Consider the following 21892-nt stretch of genomic DNA (forward strand, 5'->3'; position numbering starts at 1 on the left):
GAAAAAGGATAATATTTGAAATATACATATTTTTTCTTACCCGGAGACAGAGTCTAGTTGCTCGAAATTAGATGTACTTGCATTATCCACTGATACACTTGAAAGCTCCTCTGATGTTCTTAAATACTGTGCTATCGCCTCACTGCAACACATTGCCATTTAAGTCTATTATAGTTGCTATGGAAACTAAAAACTATCATTTTTGACAATATGTAGTTCATAATAAATCGCAATCGTAACTTCAAATTTAAACTAATCGATTTATTTTTGCAGCAAATTATTTCTAGCCATGTGACATATTACGTTATATATTTAATTTGTAGAAATTTGAGAAAAATTACGATATACAGTTTTAATAAATACTTTATTTACCTTTCTTCAATCAAGTCCTTTTTTACTCCAAAAGCCTTATAGCAGGAAGAATGGTATCCAATATAATCTTCATCTTGATCCGGCAACTGAACTTCACTAAATTGATGACTGTGGATTTTACGAGCGTTTAAAAATGTTCTACAATTACTTAAAAATTTTGCGTTAAATTTTTTTACTTCTTCATTTTTTGGCTTAAAATTTGAATTTTTCACACTTAAAAATATACACAAAAAACACTCCATAGCTTATAGGTAAAAATTTCACTTTCCAACACACAAGGCAAACAGAAAGTCAAAGACTATATATGCTTTCAAATACTAATTCGAATAAAGCACAAAATGTCACACAGACAAATGCAGCCTTCTACATACACATACTTATAGGTATTATAATAAACTTGTGTCATAGTTACGTCTTACGTCTATGCTTCTAAGCACCGAGTTTTTACACTCTTCACATTTTTCAACGTCGTTTTACAGGGTTAAGATTTGATTATGAAAAAAAAATTGTACCACGTTTTTTGTACGAAATTTTACGTACTTTCTGATGCGCCTTATGTATATACAAATGCAGTTATGTGAATATAAATATTAACATACAACTAAAATAGCTTTATCGATATGCAACTAAGTCATTCTGAGAAAATGATTTTTTATTTATTTCTTTCGATTTGCCCAAACTTTTTGTCCGACATATAACTTTTTGCGTTAAAAAATATAATTTGTACATAAAAAAATCAAAATTAGCTTGCTATTTATCACCATCATTTTTGTCTATATCTTACATGTTTAGAACGTCCGACTACGAAAACTCCCCATTAGTTTTGTCCGACAGAACTTCCAATTTATTTTTTAACCTTTCATTAAACTCTCATGCAAAAATCAGACTGCTATTTTTCACCAACATAATTCCTCTCATGTGACATGTTCTACGTGTCGGACTCGTTAAATTGCCCAACATTTTTGTCGGACAAACATTTTTTTATGTATAATATAACGTTGGCTATTGAATAAACTTAAAAACAACTTGCTATTTTTCACAATCATAAACTTGTCAGGACGACACGTTTATCATGTTCCAAAATTAAAACTTCCCCTGTTCCAGTGTTCCCATAAATCAAAGTTTGTCCGACTTGACACCGTTAAGCTATGAACAAATTTTCAGCTTGCTATTAATCAACTTTTTTTTGCTACGCGGGATCCAGGTCTATAAATAAGCATCTCATTTTTATAATCTTTATAAGTTTGATCAATGTATCATGATTATTTTGGTTATTATTGCGATCGTAAATTGTTAATTAACAATTGAATTGTTGCTAAAATATTCGTTTAATTTTCACCGGCTTCTGGAATTACAATCTATACCAAGAAAGCTTTGATGTCACTAAGTTATTTAATTATTGATTAATAATTACTTACCTAAAACTTTATTTGAAAATTAGAGATTTTGTTGGGAAAACCCGCATTTTCCGAGGAAAATTTTCGTCGGAGCATATCGGGAGAAACATATCTCTATGCTGAATTTAATTGCGGTGAATTTTTATTTGGGTGTTTTTGTTGTAAAGTTAAAATCTTCGGAGTTATAGAGCAATAATTGAAAAAAATACGATTTGTCGACGCCATTTTGTTTATAAAAAAAGTAGCACACTATCTGCGGACTTTGCATACCTATATTATTGATATATAGGATCTTATAATTCGATTCCAGCAATAAAATTGCTGGTAAATAACTTTTCCATGAATTTTGCTAATTAGCCCAGAGTATTAGTCGTTAACCTGATGCAGGTATCGTGAGTGATGAAGCTATTAGCTGATTTTTTCAATGTTTCTCCATTTCTTTATATCCCCTGCCATTCTAGCACATTCTGACAATGGTGTATCGCGTGGGAGACCTACCTCGTATTGGTTGTTTACTGCTACAATATTGCAAGTTATTGTTTTTGATTTGGTAAACTAAAAAATCTTTAAAATAACGTTTTCATTTAAAATCTTAGTTATCTAAATGTAATTATATCTTTTAGGCAGAAAGTGTTGAACATTTAGAATCTAAAATGCTAACTCAAGAAAATGTCATCACCAACATGGAGTTACGTGCGGATTTTAGTTTGTACTGCGTACATATGGAAACTCGGTTGGTGTATTCCTATCTGGAAACACTGTCAGATATTATGAGGAATTTATTGAATCTCCAAATTAAATCTCATTCTGAGGTAAGTCAAATATTAATTCTGTAGCGTTTTGGCAAAAGTTGAAATATCTATTTAGCTTAATTTTTTAGTAGAGCATTTTGAAAGTTTGAATAGCCTGAGAGAAATTCTTGAAACTTTCAAAGCGAATTGTCAATGTGATTTTCAATTTACCATATTACCGGTGTAACGAAATTTATTAACTGGTATTAGATAATTGTTTAACACATTGCGTGCCACGTCGTGTTAAGCACTCTATGTTGGGGATGCCTCTTGTCACCCCTGCTTTTCAACGTTTACTCCGAAAGAATTTTCAGAAATGCACTTACTGAAAAACAAGAAGGAATAATTCTGAACGGTGAAGTCATGAATAATTTGCGATATGCGGACGATACAGTACTCCTAGCTTCTAGTCAAGAAGATCTGCAAACACTACTAGATAATGTCGTTGAGAGTTGTAGGGAGGCACGTCTGGATCTGAACATACGGAAAACCAAAATACTCGTAATAAGTAAACAACAGAATATAAAACCGTCTATATATGTAAATAATACCAAACTTAAAATTGATTTTTGTTTTTTTTACGTAAAACATTCCTTGGTATCATAGAAATACTGTCCCAACAATTTTATTAAGATATTCAAAATAGAAACGAAGTTATAGCTGTATTTATAACGATACCTACCTGAGCTCAACTTCGTTTGTATAAAACAACGCCCGCGAAGTCTGATCTGTGCAGCTGCAACTCGATTGTTTATTTCTAAAATTATGAAGGGAGCACGTGTTTTACACTATTGAAATTTATCGAAAATTATTGTTTTGAAAATCGGAAAATAGCCTAGATCTGGTGGTTAACAGCATCCGAAAAAAGGAAGCATCGAAATAAACATTATATAAAAAGACAATTTAAAGTTTACTGTATTTCTTGTACGTATTAATAATATTTTATTTTATCTTATTTCAGCTTCAAGATATTTGGACAAGAATTCAAAGTTTGGCTCAACAATTCTTTCGATGTGATAACCAATTAAACGGTGACTTTTTAAATAATAACTAGCTAGGGATTGTAAGATCATTTTTAAATATGTGTATTTTATAAAAGAGATTTTTGTATAAATTACACCTATATTTAGAAGAATATTAGTTAAACGTTGGAACACTTTTTACGGTTATGGGATTTTTCCAAAACAGTCATCTGAATGTGGTGTTCGACTCGCTTTGAGGATTATCGTAAGTTGACAAAAAATATCGTCCAATCTAATATTATTTTGCGCCAAGGAGAATGAATAATTATTACTACTTATTCTGGGTTAAAGGTGGACGGATTGATCAATACTCGATCCGTTAAGGAACGGGAAAGCAACCAATCAATACTTAATCGCCGGCAGGATAGTTTCGCCTTAGATCAATACTGTTATTCAGCTGTGTGATGGATGACCGAAGTTATCTTTAACGTTTGAGTTAAAGTTAAGATTACTGTCAGGTATAACGATGCCCATAACTATTTAGGTAAAATTCGGTGTGATGTATTCTTCACAGTTATGAGATAGTTATTTTTTCAACTTTATATTAGAAATAACATTTGATGAACAAAGTTTGACGTAACAAAGAGAACCTTATGTAGAAATAGTACTAGTTGGAGTGAGCGCGAGAGATATTTCGGAACATGCTCCAGGATGGGTAGATGACCGTAAAAGTAAATACCCATCGTCGGCCACCGTCGATGACCGAACAGCATACAGCTGTTCGGGTTCGGTGGTGTTTCAAACGGTAGATAGAAACAGGGTTGCCAGATTGGTGTATTTTCCCACACTTTTGGGGTAATTTGAAAGCGTCTAGGGAAATTTTTCTAAGCAGAAATTGTAGTGGGATTTTTTGGGGGCGGAAAATTATGGAGGTTTTTAAAGGGTCTTCTTCTTCTACGGCACTACAGCCCAAATTGGGCCTTGGCCTCCTTATTTTTGCCTCCAGCCTTGCTTGTCTGTGGCTGCTCTTCTCCATACACGGACTCCTAAAACTGCCGTCCTAAGCCAAAAAGACGCATCTCAATATTTTAAGTTGTTGAGTTATTGCGATTTATCGGTTTTTTATTACAAGCACTCGTATAGATGCGTCTAATTTTATTACCAATTTTTAGGCACTATGGAGTTAAAATGCGTCTTTTTCGCTTAGGAAATAGGTTAAAGATTGTATTTGAGGTCCTTAAGAACCATAATATAAAAATCAAAAAATTTTGAGATACGCCCTTTTGGCTTAGGACGGCAGAAAAGGGCTTGTGCGTCGCTGTTTACTGTGCCTTCCCAGCGCTATCTTGGCTTTCCAACCAGTCTCTTTCCCTGAATTCTAGCATTCAGTGCTCTTTTTGGTAGCCTATCCTCTCCCATTCTTATCACATGCCTGGCCCATTGCAATCTTTGTATTCTAATGAAGTCTGACAGGGGTGTTTCCTTATAGAGTTGATAAAGCTCGTTGTTGTATCGACTTCTGAAGATTCCGTTTTCCCTCACAGGTCCTAGTATTCTCCTCAGTACTTTCCTTTCGAATGTGTCGAGTTTGTTTTTGGATGTTTCTTTCAGGACCCAGGCTTCACTGCCATATCATGTTATTGGTCGAATTAAGGTTTTATAGATTCTCATCTTTGTATTTCGGTGGACACTTTTAGACCGAAATATATGGGAGGGGGCAAAATAAGCTCTGTTTGCCTGCGTTATTCTCTTCCGTATTTCTCCATCTTCTGATCCGTCGGCATATATTTCTACTCCCAGGTATGTAAACTTTCCAACCGTTTCAATGTCATCTTCATGTATAATGTTTTGTGGGGCTATATCTCTTCTCGTCTGAGTCATTATTTTTGTTTTTTTCTGTGTTAATTTCCAGACCTAGCATTTTTGTTTATGTTTTTAACTCTGCTTATGTTTCCCGTGCTCCTGTTGATGTTCTACTCATAATATTAATATCATCGGCATAAGCGGCCAATTGAACCGTCGGTTGGTTAGTAGGTTTCCTCGTCCAGTTTGCATTTGCCTAACCGCATACTCCAGTGCCAGGTTAAACAATGTTGGGGCCAGCCCATCTCCCTGCTTTAGCCCCTGCGAAATTTTGAAAAAGTCTGTCCGGTGGTTTTGTATTCGTACACGTGCCGAGTTTCGTCCATTGTGGCCTTAATGAGTCCTAATAGCTTGTGCGGTATTGCCAATTCAGCCAATATATAGTATAGTTTGTTCCTTTTGACTGAGTCGTATGCCTGTTTGAAGTCTACAAACACGTTGTGAGCATCAATATCGTGTTACCATGATTTGCACAAGATCTGTTTGACTGTAAATATTTGATCCAGTGTCGATCATCCCCGTCGGAAGCCCGTCTGATACTCTCCAATAATATTTTCTGCTAGTGGTTGGAGCCGCTGGTTTATAATATACGTGAGGACTTTATATGCTGTACATAATAGAGAGATTCCACGGTAGTTTTTGCACTGGAGTTTGTCTCCTTTTTTATAGATCGGGTATACTATACTTTTCTTCCAGTCGTCTGGTATTTTCTCTTCTTGCCATATGTCTTTGATGAGCGCATGGATGTGACTTACTAGGTGGTCGCCACCTATCTTATACAGTTCTTCTGGTATTTCGTCAACTCCCGGAGCTTTATTGTTTTTCTGGGCCTTAATAGCTTTTTTTAAGGGGTCATGGTAAATTAAATTTGCGAATGTACATAGAACTGTATATTATACTCCCATATAATCGAGGACGATAGGAACTAATAATTATTTCCAGGGCCCTCGTTGATAAGTAGTATAATTTTGGTTTACTGTTCTCTTCATTTTACTACTAATTTATTAAAATGCGGCAAAAATTTAAATTTGGGGTATTTGAGCTTCAATTTGAGGAAATTTCAGTTTCTAAGTGGGGGATTTATAAAATATTATCTGGCAACTCTGGATAGAAAGCTCAGTAGGCACTTAAGATAAAATTTCAATTTATATCTCTCGATTTGATTTTTGTATAATTTTTAAAATTGTATTACCCTTCTATTCTTAATTATTAAATTATTAGCTTCTAAATTCACTTGATTTCTGTCTAAAAACAAATCAAAAGATGAACCTAACCTTACATATCCTTACATAACTATAAAGTTATCTCATAACTTGGAGGTTTAACGTCGCGTTATAAAGTGACAGTTGATACATCAGATAACTCAAGAACTGTCAAGAAATGACGCAAATAGTTAAGTTAAATTTGATACATCACACCAATTCGAGGATTATAACTTAACTACAGGATAACTTTACGTTAAAGATAACTTCGGTCATCCATCACACGGCTGATTAGATCAACACTCTAGTAGGAACGGTTGGCCTTCAGTCAATACCTTAGGGCCAGTAGAGTTGTTCCCTAATCAACACTCTGGGAAAACTCACCTCTCTACTGTGGCGAATGTCGTTGTGGTGGAAGGTAGTGGGAGAACGTGTGTACAGAAAGGCAGCAAGCCAAGGGTACGAGCTGGAGACGCCATCGTTGCACAATAAAAACGATACTCTAATAAAACACTAACTACTTCTGGAGCAAAATCATGTGTCTATAAAATAAATATGACGAAGCGTTGATGATATTCAAAAGTGATCCGAACATCCTTCGTAATTATTTTATTACATACTATATTTTATTGCATATATTAGAGAATTGTACATAAAATGTGGATTTTATTGAGTTTTTGTTTATATTTATCAAAAATAAGTATACCAAAAGATTATTACTAATATGTTTTCAGTTTATGCATTTGTACAGTATTTATAAAAGAAAAGGCCTATATTGAATCTCGAATATCTCATTATATTTCTAATATTTTACAACTTATTTTGATTTTAAAGGCAATATTGAAAACATATGCTTCTTGATGACATGGAAAATTTATATTTGTTTATTTTATCATTATCTTTTTTCACATAGACTCAGAAACTTTTTAGAGCAATGAAGAAGGTATCTAGAATTTTTAAAATGTATAAGCAGTCAAACTGTAGGAAATATAATGTGATATATTTTATGGTATTTTTTAAATGTATATTGTTATAAAAATTACTTACACATTCCATGAACAATTTATGATGATAACTTATAAAGACTTAATCATACATATCTTGTTTAACAAATTTTTTGAGATTTTTTAGAGATTATATCGTGTTTTAAATTGTTATATACAAATCTAATGAAAGCTGTCCCAATATTTTTTACAATTTGTTAGTCATAAATTAATTAAAAAAGTAAACTTTGTTTTGGTATTTTTTTAATTGTTACTAAATCATTTTGGTGCGCTGAAGTCTATGAAACTTAGATCTATACTGTGCAATACTTATACTTACGACTAAGAATCAAGTTCCTAAAATGTTATGTGTATCCTGTATTACTACATAGATGTCAAGCCGGGATCGTAGAATGCTTAAAATCTCGTGTGAGTTCAACGCATTTCAAACAAAGTCTTGAAACAGAATAGGTCAAACCCAAGGTGACTTAATAGTGCGGGAGATTCGTGCAAATATTATAAGAATTGTGCATTTAATGATAGAAGCATATCATTTGGACCATCATTTATACACATATAAAGTTTCAAAATTAGAATAATGTTGAATGGGTTGCATATGTGAGTCCATATTAAATGAAGTAAAGAAACACAAACTTACTCACAATCATTTAATAATACTTCGACGACCGGTTTCGATCTCTACACTATTCAGATCATCTTCAGGTCGGCGTTACAAGTGATCAAATGCTACAATTAAAGAAAGCCAGAGTTAGAACATTGGCTGGTTGTATCAAAATCCAAATAGAAAGCCCAAAAATTTTTGAAAAGTATGCAACTGTTGACATTTCAGAACAACAAACTGATACATACGTATGCACCCATATGAGAAACAGGTACTCATAAGCACGCATACGCACAAAGATGCATGCGGTTTATGACTATTTGTTGAATTAAGTTAAATTTAAAATTTATTAAAAACTTTTGTATAAATTTAAAATTTAACTTAATTCAACAAATAGTCATAAACTGCATGCATCTTTGTGCGTATGCGTACCTGTATAAGTATAAGTACCTGTTTCTCATATGGGTGCATACGTATGTATCAGTTTGTTGTTCTGAAATGTCAACAGTTGCATACTTTTCAAAAATTTTTGGGCTTTCTATTTGCATTTTGATACAACCAGACAATGTTCTAACTCTGGCTTTCTTTAATTGTAGCATTTAACTACTTGTAACGCCGACCTGAAGATGATCTGAATAGTGTAGAGATTGAAACCGGTCGACGAAGTATTATTAAATGATTGTGAGTGAGTCTGTGTTTCTTTACTTCGTTCAAAATTAGATATGAGGCCATCTCAGATTTTACCTTTTACAAAAATGGCGGGCATTCAAAATGGCGACGATACAGATGTGACTAATAGCACGATAACTTTTAAACGAAAAGTCCGACTTCAACCAAATTTGGTATATGTGTTCTTTTTTTATGTAAAGATCGAGCTCTTGAACCGAAAGAAGCGGTTTACCAGAAGTTGTGTTTTTCCTGATTTTTTATGTAAAAATATGTTGTTTTTTTTTCAATTTTTTCACCCTGTATATATTAATTTTTCAAAAAGGTAATACCGGCATTAAAAGAGCGTAAAAATATTTTTTAGGAAATATTTTGAACTTTTTAGGTATGTTAATTAACTAAATTATTAATTATTCTAAATGCATAACTTATCTTCACATGTACCTATGTACGGCTGATTCGTGCAAATAATATAAGAATTATTGGGCATTTAATGGTAGAAGCATATAATTTGGACCACATATACTACACATACAAAGGTTCAAATTTAGATATAAGGCCATCTCAGACTTTGCCTTTTACAAAACAGTCAGGCATTCAAAATGGCGACTATACATATATGACTAATAGCACGATAACTTTTGAATAAAAAGTCCAATTTCAACCAAATTTGAATCGATCTCTTGAACCGGAAGAATCGGTTTGTCAGAAGTTGTATTTTTCCTGGATTTTTTTGTAAAAATATGTTGTTTATTTTTTCAACTCTTTCACCCTGTATATATTAATTTTTCAAAAAGATAATACGGGCGTTAAAAAGAGCGTAAACATATTTTGTATGAAATATTGTGAACTCTATAGTTATATTAATTACCATTTAATAAATGCATAACGTATCTTCACATGTAGGTACCTATGTGCGGCAGATTCGTGCAAATAATAATATAAGAATTATTCTGCATTTAATGGTAGAAGCATATAATTTGGACCACACATACTACACATACAATGATTAAAATTTAGACATTAGGCCATCTCAGATTTTGTCTTTTACAAAAATGGTGGGCATTCAAAACGAATCTGCCGCCTATTCGCGGTGTGCAAGTACTTGGAAAGGGAAACGAGAAACGACCGTGCGCGAGTCGCGGAGAAATATTGCATCTATCTTAAATAATTCATATTGTCAATTGAAATTGTCAAATTGACGTATATTTCATACCTTCTGTCATTGACGCAGAAAAATTATATATTGCTCCACAACATTGATATGATATGCAATTATTATATAAAGGTAAATCTAATTAATTGTATTTTGCTTGCAGTACTGCATTTTAATAACTGATTTTATTTACTACATACAATTGTTTACGTTTGCTAAACATAACCTGCATCTTATTTTTTCTTCTTATTATTTTCTTGGACTATGGTCTTGACAATTATCCAGCAACCAGGACTAATATAATTGGCCAATATAATTAAAAGTGCGAATAAAAGTACAGAGCGTAGAAATAGAGGTCGCTTTGCCGAACTTGCACGGTCCCAATAGGTACATGTGAACATCCGTTATGCATTTATTACATGGTAATTATCATAACTAAAAAGTTCAAAATATTTCCTAAAAAATATTTTTACACTCTTTTCAATGGCGGTATTACCTTTTTGAAAAATTTATATATACAGGATAAAAAAATTGAAAAGGAAACAACATATTTTTACACAAAAAAACAGTAAAAACACAACTTCTGGTAAACCGATTCTTCCGGTTCATGACCTCGATCTTATTCATCAAAAAAGAACCTATATACCACATTTGGTTGACATCCGACGTCTCGTTCAAAAGTTATCGTGCTATTAGTCACGTATGTATAGTCGCCATTTTTAATGCCCGCCATTTTTCTAAAAGGAACAAAAACTGAGATGGCCTCATATCTAAATTTGAACCTTTATATGTGTAGTATATGTGGTCCCAAATTATATGCTTCTACCATTAAATGCACAATAATTCTTATAATATTTGCACTAATCTACCGCACATAGGTACGTGTGAAGATACGTTATACATTTATTAAATGGTAATTAACGTAGCTAAAAAGTTCAAATTATTTCCTAAAAAATATTTTTACGCTCTTTTCAATGGCGGTAGTAACTATTTGAAAAATTAATACATACAGGGTGAAAGAATTGAAAAAAAAGCAACATATTTTTACATAAAAACCAGGAAAACAACTTCTGGTAAACCGATTCTTCCGGTTCAAGACCTCGATCTTATACATCAAAAAAAGAACCTATATGCCAAATTTGGTTGAAATCTGACGTCTCGTTCAAAAGTTATCGTGCTATTAGTCACATATGTATAGTCGCCATTTTGAATGCCCGCCATTTTTGTAAAAGGCAAAATCTGAGATGGCCTCATATCTAAATTTGAACCTTTATATGTGTAGTATATGTGGTCCAAATTATATACTTCTATCATTAAATGTCAATACTGACCTACGAATGTGAATCTTGGGCACTGAGAAATTCGAAAAGAAGAAAGATAGACGCCACTGGAATGTTCTGTTGGAGACGAATGCTACGAATTCCTTGGACCGACCATAGGACAAATAATTCAATTTTAAGAGAGCTAAAAGTTAGCCAACGACTCTCCAGTAAAGTCCATCTCCAACAATGGCACCTGTTTACGCCGTTTCTCCCGCTTGGCGGCGCTAGTGTAGTTGGAGGTCAACGTTGTGACTATTCGTGAAGATTGTATATGGTGTTTTTGATTACGATTTAATAAATAATAAATTATGGCCGAAATATATGGATCTTGGAGTCTGTTTGTGCGTTGAAAAACAAATTGAGAAGGAATGCGAGAGTTACTGGAAAAAGGAAGCCCTTACCGAATGATAAACTATATTAATCATCGTCTCAATGTTTTAGTTCTATAGCTCAGAAGAGGGTATTTATTTAGTATTGACTCGCTCCCCACACGAGTCTGACAACTGTGAATAATATGATATGTGCGATCTGCCTTACTTTTTTATCAATTTAAAATTCACAATTAAGTGCGCTCAGCATTAATTTTTGTGTTTATCTCATTTAAAAATGTGATATTTTCAAAATATGGCCGCCATGACAGTTGCGCATTTGGTGTAAATTTGGTTTAAGTATGAGTTGAGCGCAGTCGATTGTGCAATGTTGTCTTATTTAAAAAAAATTATAATTCCTTATGGAAATATAGAATGTGTTAATTTAATTAAGTACCATTATTTGGGTGTTTGTCTACGTGAAAAGCGACCTTAAATTTAAGATGAAATTAGAAAAATTTAGGGTTAGGTTTGATCAGGTTATGTTTTAGTCACTAAAGAATATTTGAATGGTACCTACTAGGTCACTTTAATTTTCAGTTATTAACTTGTTTATATTATTTTCGATTAGGTTAGGTTTGATCAGGATATGTTTTAGTCATTTTAAAGCATATTTTAAAGATAATATGTCACTAAAATTCAGTTATTAACTTTTTATATTATTTTCGATGACGCTAGGTTAGGTTTGGTCAGGTTATGTTTTAGTCCCTAAAAATATTGAGAACTTGAGAATTATTTAAAATCAGTATTTCACATTTTTCTATATTATTATTATTGCTTCAAATATAAATTTTTTATATGTTCACTCCATAAAAAGCGATTGTAGATGTGGCAGCAGTGTGAATGTATATAAAATTGCATATCTTAATCCGTGCGTTTATAATAAATTTTGATCTGAATTTTATAGTGAAGTATTCTATTTTTTACAGTCGAATCTAGGGGCAATACGTAATCTGTTTCAACAAAATGTTTATTGCAGATACGTGCGTTTATATTCGGCACATATTTATCCCTTCTTATTGCTACAATTCATTTTTCTCTTCAGAATATCTTTGAGAAACCTGTGTCCTGATGTTCTCGATAAGCTCAAATGCATAGCACAACATTGAGGGATTTTATTTTCTCGAGTTTAATTCACACAGCGAAACAAATATGCAATATTTACTTGGAAATAGATTGATTTGAAGTGTTGACGTAAGTTGACGTGACCTCCAACTACACGAGCGCCACCTACGTTGAGCTTTCCAGATTAGCTGCCATTAAAATACTTTGGACATGTTATGAGAGCAAACACAGAAAACATGGAAAGACTCATTATACAAGGAAAGGTGGAAGGCCGAAGATCACAAGGAAGATCCCCAACAAGATGGATCGATCAAATTACAGGAATATGCAAAAGACCTATGCATGCGTTAAAAGAAATGACCAGAGACAGAGATCTTTGGAGACGGACAATACACGACATCACGTCGACCACTACACTCCCTCCGGGAGGTCAGGATTGAATAGAGAGATCATTAAATGCACAATTGTTTCACGTATCGGCTGCACTATGACGAAGACGATAAAAAAGATTAAAATTGAATATGCACATAAGGAGCAGATACTGGATACTGCAGTTAATACTCAACGGAAAGATCGAGATAATAAGAGGAATTGGTAGGTGGAAATATTCATGGCTCCGAAACTTTCGTCAATGGACTGGCTTATCAGTAGGTGACTTGTTACATGCTGTGCAAGATCGAGAACAGTATCGGCAAATTGTTAAGGATGCTATTCACGACTAAAATTTGGGCACGGTACTCAAAGACGAAGAAGAATCTAAAAATACCATCAGGTCTTCTCTATTTTGAAAATTATAATAATTCAGGCGTTTTCCGTGGACTTGTAGATTTTATGAATTGAATTTAGTGAATAAATATGAAGTCAATTGAATTTAGTTATGAAAGAAGACTTTAAAAAAATGCTACTGTTTTGGGTGACAGTTCTGAAATTATTCAAAAATATTTATTACGATTAAAAAGTGAATCTTTGCATTCAATGAGGCACTTGAAAAGTGCATACTTGAAAATTGTGTAAAAGCTCACCATTTTAGTGAAAAGGTGAACAAAAATTTCTAAAACCTTTGTTTCTGACTAACAGACTAAAAAATATTGCAGCATTTTTATAAATATATATTATTACAGAATGTATTGATTATTATTGATATGATTATTATTAATGTATTTAGTTAACAATAGACAAAAGGCTCGAATTGGATCAAAGATCGTTGTTATTTATATATTATTGCACGTTTGTAAGTTTACACTGGTCAGTGTAATTTTTATTTATACAGTCAGAAAAATGAAAGAATACCCATGCGTCATCGATGGTATGCATACGAATCAAATCAAAAATTTCTAGTCAAAACAAAGTCTAAACTAAGTTAATACTGAAAATAAACGGATGTGACTACTACCCCACCGTACATTTTTCGCTACGTAAGAATGTGTCAAAAATTTTTTGTGATGTTATTCTTTTTCTGGTAATATATATTTATTGGTGATAAATGATACTATTACTACCTTAATTAATTATTTGATATATATTAATAATACAAAAATATTGAGTAAGCAAATATAGTATTATGAATTTCTCCATGTAAAAGTTGCCAGTGGACGTAAATAGTAACAGGAATTTAAAAAAATATCGTTTATGTCAGCTGCATTAAGTGATTAAAACGAAAGTAAACTTAATAAATTCAGATCATTAGGTATCTAGATCATTTTCCAGACATTATCTGCAAATAAATGTACATTCGTAAAAATATACTAATCTGTAATTTCATACACTATGATTGAAAAGTCAGAGTAATATGTACACGTTTGGCAAACTCATAGACAGAAGTTAACCATATTGACAGATGATTACTTACAAATTTTATTGACGTATTTTAATTAAATAAATACTTACTACACCAAAAATACAATATAATATCAAAATATCTCTTAAAATAATTTAATTTATTCAAGTAAATACGACTGATTATTAAAATTTATAAACTCTACCAAACCTAACCCAGTTTCACTGTCAAAGTGACAGAAATCGAATCAGTCAAATTATAGTTGAGCAGCACGATTACTCGAATAGTAGTTTATATTATCATTATCTCTACTCATGTTGAATGTTTTTCTAAGAATGACATTAGAAGTACAGAAATAGTCCAGTGTGAGTTTAAATTTTCTACTAAATTAATATAACTACGTTGAACAATTGTATCGCCGTCTCACTCTGTCAATTATGCATATGTAACTGCGTATGTCTTGGATAACGTTTTTGCTTAGTAGACAACACTAAGGGCCGGTTGTTCGAACGCTAATCAAAAATGATCATTATCAAATATTGAATTACTGTCACCAACTGTCAGTGTCAACTTTGTTTGGGTTGCTGAAAACATAATTATGGATTACAATTATGAAATTAGTTAATCAATTATGTTAATAATTGTTATGTTAATTGATTAACTAATCTCATAATTATAATCAATTATGTTTTCAGCAACCCAATCAAAGTTGACATTGCCAGTTGGTGGCAGTAATTAAATATTTGATAGTGATCATTGTTGATTAGCGTTAGAACAATCGGCCCTTAATAATCTATCTCTCTCGTTTGTTATTTATAGAAAAGGGCAGCAAATCCAAAATATGTGCTTGATATGATCGTTCATGGGTATTCTTTCATTTTTCTGACTGTACATAAAGTTGTTCCAACGGATCTTTGTACAATATTTAATGTTTGATTTACAAACAAGTTAAATCAAAACATCGTGAAAAAACATCATAAGTGAAAGTACATCATAAGTGAAAGTTAAATCAAAACATCATAAGTGAAAAGTACGTCGGCATGTATTGTCAATGTAATTATTCGGAAATGGGTATTATCCGGGTGAACATACTTTATAAAGTTATTTTATTCAAGTGTTTGATCTGTTTTGACTATTGAGGAGATTGATGGAGTTAACATTAAACAGCTTGATACTAATAATATAAAGATAAATATAGAACGGTAATAAATAAATCTAAAAAAAAAACAAAAAGTTAAACAGTAATCTCGAAAATAAATGAATAAGTTTCCGTCCGAACTATAGCCAGACTCATGTAGTATAACGACAATTTGTAGGTTACAAAATATTGCTTGTCTCATTAGCTTAAAAATAAATAAACTTGTTAATAATGGGTAAGGCCCGTAAATAAATCCAGATAAGACCCAAGCGGTTATCTTCAAAAAGAGAAGAGATAACCCAGAAGAACAGCTAACATTGCAAGACAGACCCATCGAATGGCAAAACGAAGTTAAATATTTAGGAGTCACAATGGACCAAGGTCTTACATTCACATCACATGTCAACGCAACAGTCCAGAAAACAGCAGCGGCCAGATCGGCAATAAGAGGACTCACAGGAAGAAGAAGCAAATTAGCTATGAAAACAAAATTAAGACTGATAAATAGCATTATACTGCCAATAATTACATACGCATCTCTTGCATGGGGTCACATAAGTCAAAGTAACAAAAAGAAGATACAAGCGGCACACAACAACTGCCTCAGAGAAGCTGCAAACGTGCCCAGATACGTCGCCGAACGGTTCTTATTTAGAGACCTAAAACAAATAAGAGTACTGGATATTATGGAGGAAAAAGCCAGAACAAAATTTGCTGAGCTAGAAGACCACCCAAACCGGATCTTGCAAGAGATATTAAGGTATGATGTGTACCATAGATGGAAACATAGGAGACCCAAACAACAAATATTAGTAAATATATAATAAAGGCTAGATAATCGTAGCTCTATCAAAAGAAGACAACTTGCTCACCTTTGGCATCTCATTATATTTATTAATGTTGATTTTTATAATTTTCAGACATCCCTCAAAAAAAATATACAAAAAACTTCAAAACGGCTTCAGCCAATAAACAAATCAATAAAATATTAACAATAGGCGAAAGCCACAAAAAAAAATATTAGTAACAAAACCCAAAAAAGGGCACGAGGGGCCCACATCCTCGAGCGCCGAGTCGCCGAACTGGACATAGCCCAGAGCGGGGACTCGGCGCCCGAGCAAGCAAAACAGATCGAAGATAAGTCACTAGAGATAGCGGGAATAGAGCGCCTCACGCTGGCCTGCATTGATCGGGGTAGGATTTCATATGGGAGTCCGTGTACCCAAGACTCCCATATGATAAGCACTTTGCTGATTGAGAGCCCCTATAGCGCATCAGAGTGCTATCGGGGGGTAAGTGGATGGTCTGGAGCATTGAAGCGGGGTGGAGTGATTCCTGCTTACGGGAGTTAATCCTCCTCGCCCCAATGAATTGTATCACCCGAATGTCATTCTCTAGGGGTGAGCAAGTCTCTCAGGCTGGGTTAAATCACTATGCTTGCTTGCTTGCCCGTAAATAAATAAATAAATATCGGAAGTAGTCAAATAAGGGAGCAAAAATTAGTCGCTCCAACAATACTGTTTGAAAATAAAAAATGACAGTGAAGTATACAAACAAAGACTAAAAGTTTAACTAATGCGCAATGCGCCAATGTCATTGAAAATAATAAACGTCAAAATTCTTCGTAAATAATGTATCAAAATGCCTTATCGCGTATACTTGTTTAATTTATTGTGGTTTTTATGGACAAGCGGCCTAATTTTGCGATTTTAGATTCTGTGAGTAAAAAGGAGACCTAGTATAAAAAGTAATTTGTTAATAATTTGTAGGAATACCAACACAGCCTTGGGCGTAACCTAATTATGTTTGATCATTAAGGGCCGGTATTTCAACAGCTACTTAAGCTTTTGCTTGGCTAAGCCTGTGTCAAAAGTTAAGGAGAAGCTTAAGCTGGCCCACTACTGTTGACATTTAATTTTATCTTGTCATCGTATCAATATGTACTTCAATTAATTTTGTGTACATGGTAGATACGTGTGTTGTTAGTTTATTGTCTATATTTTCTCTGGTTATATTTTTTATTGTTATTTTGGATAATCAATAGATCCGTCTTTGTAATTTTGTTTATTGGATATATTCCTTAAAATGTCAAATTGGTATGTAAGTTTACTTTTGTAAAATAAATATACCAAGCACTTTATAAATAAATAATTTTCAGGTGCCTACACCTTCCAAAAGGAGTAAGAATTTTAATAATCGTTGTTAATCCAATAATAACGTTATTAGGTAAAAGTTGGTTTTCAAAATAACCTCAAAAACAGAAAACAAATTCTTAAAAGCTTAAAATTATTTGGTTTAAGGCTACGCTTAAGCCTCAAATTGAAGTGGAAATACAGGCATCTAAGCTTAAGCTCATGCTTAAAGTAAGCTTTGGCTTAAGTGCGGTTGGAAATACCGGCCCTTAATTTTGTTCTGGTAAACTTCCACATTCTGTAGTATTATAAATGCAGAATGTTTGACAAAAAATGTATTTGGTATTAAAACTTTTGTAAAATAATAATTCCTACGTGATAAATTTATACTAGCATAATCTTCTTCTTTTATTTATCACTTACGTTGATATTATTTGATAAGATGATAAATTTGTTAAAAATATAATTTTACTCCGACTGAAAAGTTAGTTACCTGATTCACTTATTTATTTTACCCAAAAATCCTTCATAGTCATGCCTTACTATACTTATTCAATAATATAAATGTAAACTTTTATGAATATTTGTTTTTATTTCGATATATTTATGTTTATTTGATTGTATGTATAATTAATTCTGTTACCATGTGCCTTATTCTAAGTACATCTTTGTGATTTTTATCTAATAAATATTTTTAAAAAGTTTTTATTTGTCTTTATTGCGTTTTATTTTTTTAAATAAATTGGACTATCTACATATCGGACTTCCGTAATTCTTGTGTCGATGTGACGATATTTGATACATGAATAAATCGATGCTTCAGAAGTCAAACGGTGTAAGTCAAGTTCTCTTTAAAAGTGACTTGTGAGGTGTTGTTCTGAAGCTATTTCCTTGTGGCATTTTTATAATCAACTATTTCTAATGGGAATAAGCCACAATTTTACCAAAATAATGATTTTATTAACGTTTCGAAGCCCAAATCGGGTTTCGTTGTCAAAATACTATTAAAATAAACAAAAATGTTGTTGCTAAGTAAAAAAATTCTTCTAATAATTTATTTAATCTGACTCATTTATATCGGCAATTCAGACGTATATTATGCATTTTAAAGTAGAAGACTTTAAAATGATATCGCCAATATTTATGAGTTGCGTTCCTGGGACGACTTTACTAAAAGATAGTTCATTCGATTACATGAAATCAATCCCAACTCAAGAATATCCGTCACAAAAAAATCATGATTAATTATTTATATGGGAAATAAGCCACAATTAAAATGAAAAAAATAATTTTATTAACGTTTCGACGCCCAAATCGGGTGCCGTTGTCAAAATACAAAATATTACTAAAATAAACTAAAGTGTTGTTGCTAAGCAAAAAAATTCTTCTAATAATTTATTTAATCTCACTCATTTATATTGGCAATTCAGACATATATTATACATTTTAAAGTAGAAGACTTTAAAATGATATTGCCAATATTTATGAGTTGCGTTCCTGGGACGACTTACTGAAAGATAGTTCATTCGATTACATGAAATTAACCCCAACTCAAGAATATCCGTCATAAAAAATTATAGCATGTGATATGTCTTTAAAAAGACAACCAAATGCAACGACAGTAAAATTCTCGCGTTAGAGACTTCATAGTAAATCACAAGGGAAAACCAGGAAAAACTATCGAATGAACTATCTTTCAGTAAGTCGTCCCAGGAACGCAACTCATAAATATTGGCAATATCATTTTAAAGTCTTCTACTTTAAAATGTATAATATATGTCTGAATTGCCAATATAAATGAGTGAGATTAAATAAATTATTAGAAGAATTTTTTTGCTTAGCAACAACACTTTAGTTTATTTTAGTAATATTTTGTATTTTGACAACGGCACCCGATTTGGGCGTCGAAACGTTAATAAAATTATTTTTTTCATTTTAATTGTGGCTTATTTCCCATATAAATAATTAATCATAAAAATGCCACAAGGAAATAGCTTCAGAACAACATTAAAAAAATCATAGCATGTGATCTGTCTTTAAAAAGACAACCAAATGCAACGATGACGGTAAAATTCTCGCGTTAGAGATTCCATAGTGAATCACGAGGGAAAACCAGGAAAAAACCTCTTAATACTATCCCGACATCGTAAGTATTTGGTCTTACATTTCATTTACCTTCAAAAAACTAATACCAAATTCTGACTTCAACATGTTTAAATTATAAATAATATTAATAATACATAGATATACCATAAGTAATACTAAAATATAAAATTTGTACTAACTCGATATGTTATTGACTTACTAATCGTGGTATTTTCTTTCTATTGACTTCCTCTTTCAGTATGGGTAACCACATCCTACTGCATTCTACCGAGGAAATTGCGACACAATTGGTTTCATTTAGCATAATTAGAGCCGCTTCTTTGATTTTTCTCTTTTTACTATCTGATTCTTTCAGGACTATACTTGAATCTCTCCACTGAACTCTATGTTCATTATCCCATGCGTGTTGACATATTTGAGATCTATCAAATTCTCTATTTTTAATATAAGACTGATGTTCACTTATTCTAACGTTTAATGGTCTTGATGTTTCACCTAAATAAAATTGTTCGCATTCACAAGGTATTTTATAAGTGCAATTCTTTGTTCTTTCTTGTTCATTGTTAGGTTTAGTTTTAGATAGAATATATCTCAATGTGTTTGTTGTTTTGAATGTTGTTGAAATGTTGAATTTATTTCCAATTGTTTTAAGTTTCTCGGATAGTCCTTTTATATATGGTATTGATATTTTCCTCGTATTATTTCTTGTGAATGTTGTAGGATCCCGCTCTAAGTTGTTCTGTTCTATTCGATCCAAGCTTGACAATTCCTTATTTATAAACGATGATTTTTTTAAAATAGATGTTAACAATTGTTTTTCTTCTAAAAATGAATTTTCGTTATTCTTGAGTTGGGATTGATTTCATGTAATCGAATGAACTATCTTTTAGTAAAGTCGTCCCAGGAACGCAACTCATAAATATTGGCGATATCATTTTAAAGTCTTCTACTTTAAAATGTATAATATACGTCTGAATTGCCAATATAAATGAGTCAGATTAAATAAATTATTAGAATTTTTTTACTTAGCAACAACATTTCTGTTTATTTTAGTAGTATTTTGTATTTTGACAACGAAACCCGATTTGGGCTTCGAAACGTTAATAAAATTATTATTTTGGTAAAATTGTGGCTTATTCCCATTATAAATAGTTGACTTATGAGATGTAACACCAAAGAATACACCAATGACAAATAGCTTGTTCTTGTTTGTATTTATGAATAGAATATGTACTTATATTATTATCAATAAAGACGGTTTATTTATTTTTAATGGCTTCTCATTTTTCTGTAATTATTTTCACAAACATCTTATTATCTTATTTCAAACATGTATTGACTCGATTGACTGACACCGATTGGCTTTTGAGGCATCCAAATGATACTAATCGACGATCGATTGGATTAGGAATAGCATTTATTTATTACCGAGGAATGAATACATAAGTTGAGGAAATCTCGCTCAACTCACCAGGGGTAAGACAAAGGATCTACGCTCACCTCGCTTAGGAGATGGGGTTGTGAACCGTCGAAATCGCTCAGCTGGTCAATGCGGCGGGGATCGGAATATGGTTGGGATATACTTAACTGATTATTCTCCGTTCAACACGCAAAGAATAATCAAATGGATTTCCGATCCGTCTTTTACACTGTCAGAGACGGTATAAAAACACCGGCCTAATACATTGGCGTAGTCTAGAAAATAAAATTATATTATCGTCACGAGATTCACTTCTTAACTAGATAATGACATATGTTTTTAGGATATATTGGTCCCAGTGTGTCAATATCTTTGAATAAAACTATGATTAAGTTGTGTCTTGCATTAAAATACCACAAGAAAATAGCTTCAGGTCGAGTCCGCTGCCCTCTTATATTACTTAAATATCATGAAATACCTAAGAAATATGATAAGTGCGGAAAAGTACAACGAGATCAAATTTTACAGTTTCCATTAGTTGTTTCATCAC

The 21892-nt window shown here is 32.4% G+C and overlaps 1 protein-coding gene across 3 annotated transcripts in view; it reads left to right on the plus strand.

Annotated features, from left to right (window-relative positions):
• Positions 1–15938, plus strand: part of LOC126881273 (sorting nexin-8-like) — a 117365-nt gene extending 101427 nt beyond the window's left edge. For all 3 annotated transcript variants that reach the window (XM_050645455.1, XM_050645454.1, XM_050645453.1), the window contains 2 exons: positions 2393–2581; positions 3522–15938. In XM_050645455.1, coding sequence (XP_050501412.1) covers positions 2393–2581; positions 3522–3614 — 282 coding nt within the window. In that variant the 3' untranslated portion in view covers positions 3615–15938. The remainder of the gene's footprint in view (positions 1–2392; positions 2582–3521) is intronic.
• The last annotated feature ends 5954 nt before the right edge of the window (positions 15939–21892 follow it).

The sequence above is a fragment of the Diabrotica virgifera genome, chromosome 3 (assembly GCF_917563875.1).
Source record: "Diabrotica virgifera virgifera chromosome 3, PGI_DIABVI_V3a".
Lineage (NCBI taxonomy): Eukaryota > Metazoa > Arthropoda > Insecta > Coleoptera > Chrysomelidae > Diabrotica > Diabrotica virgifera.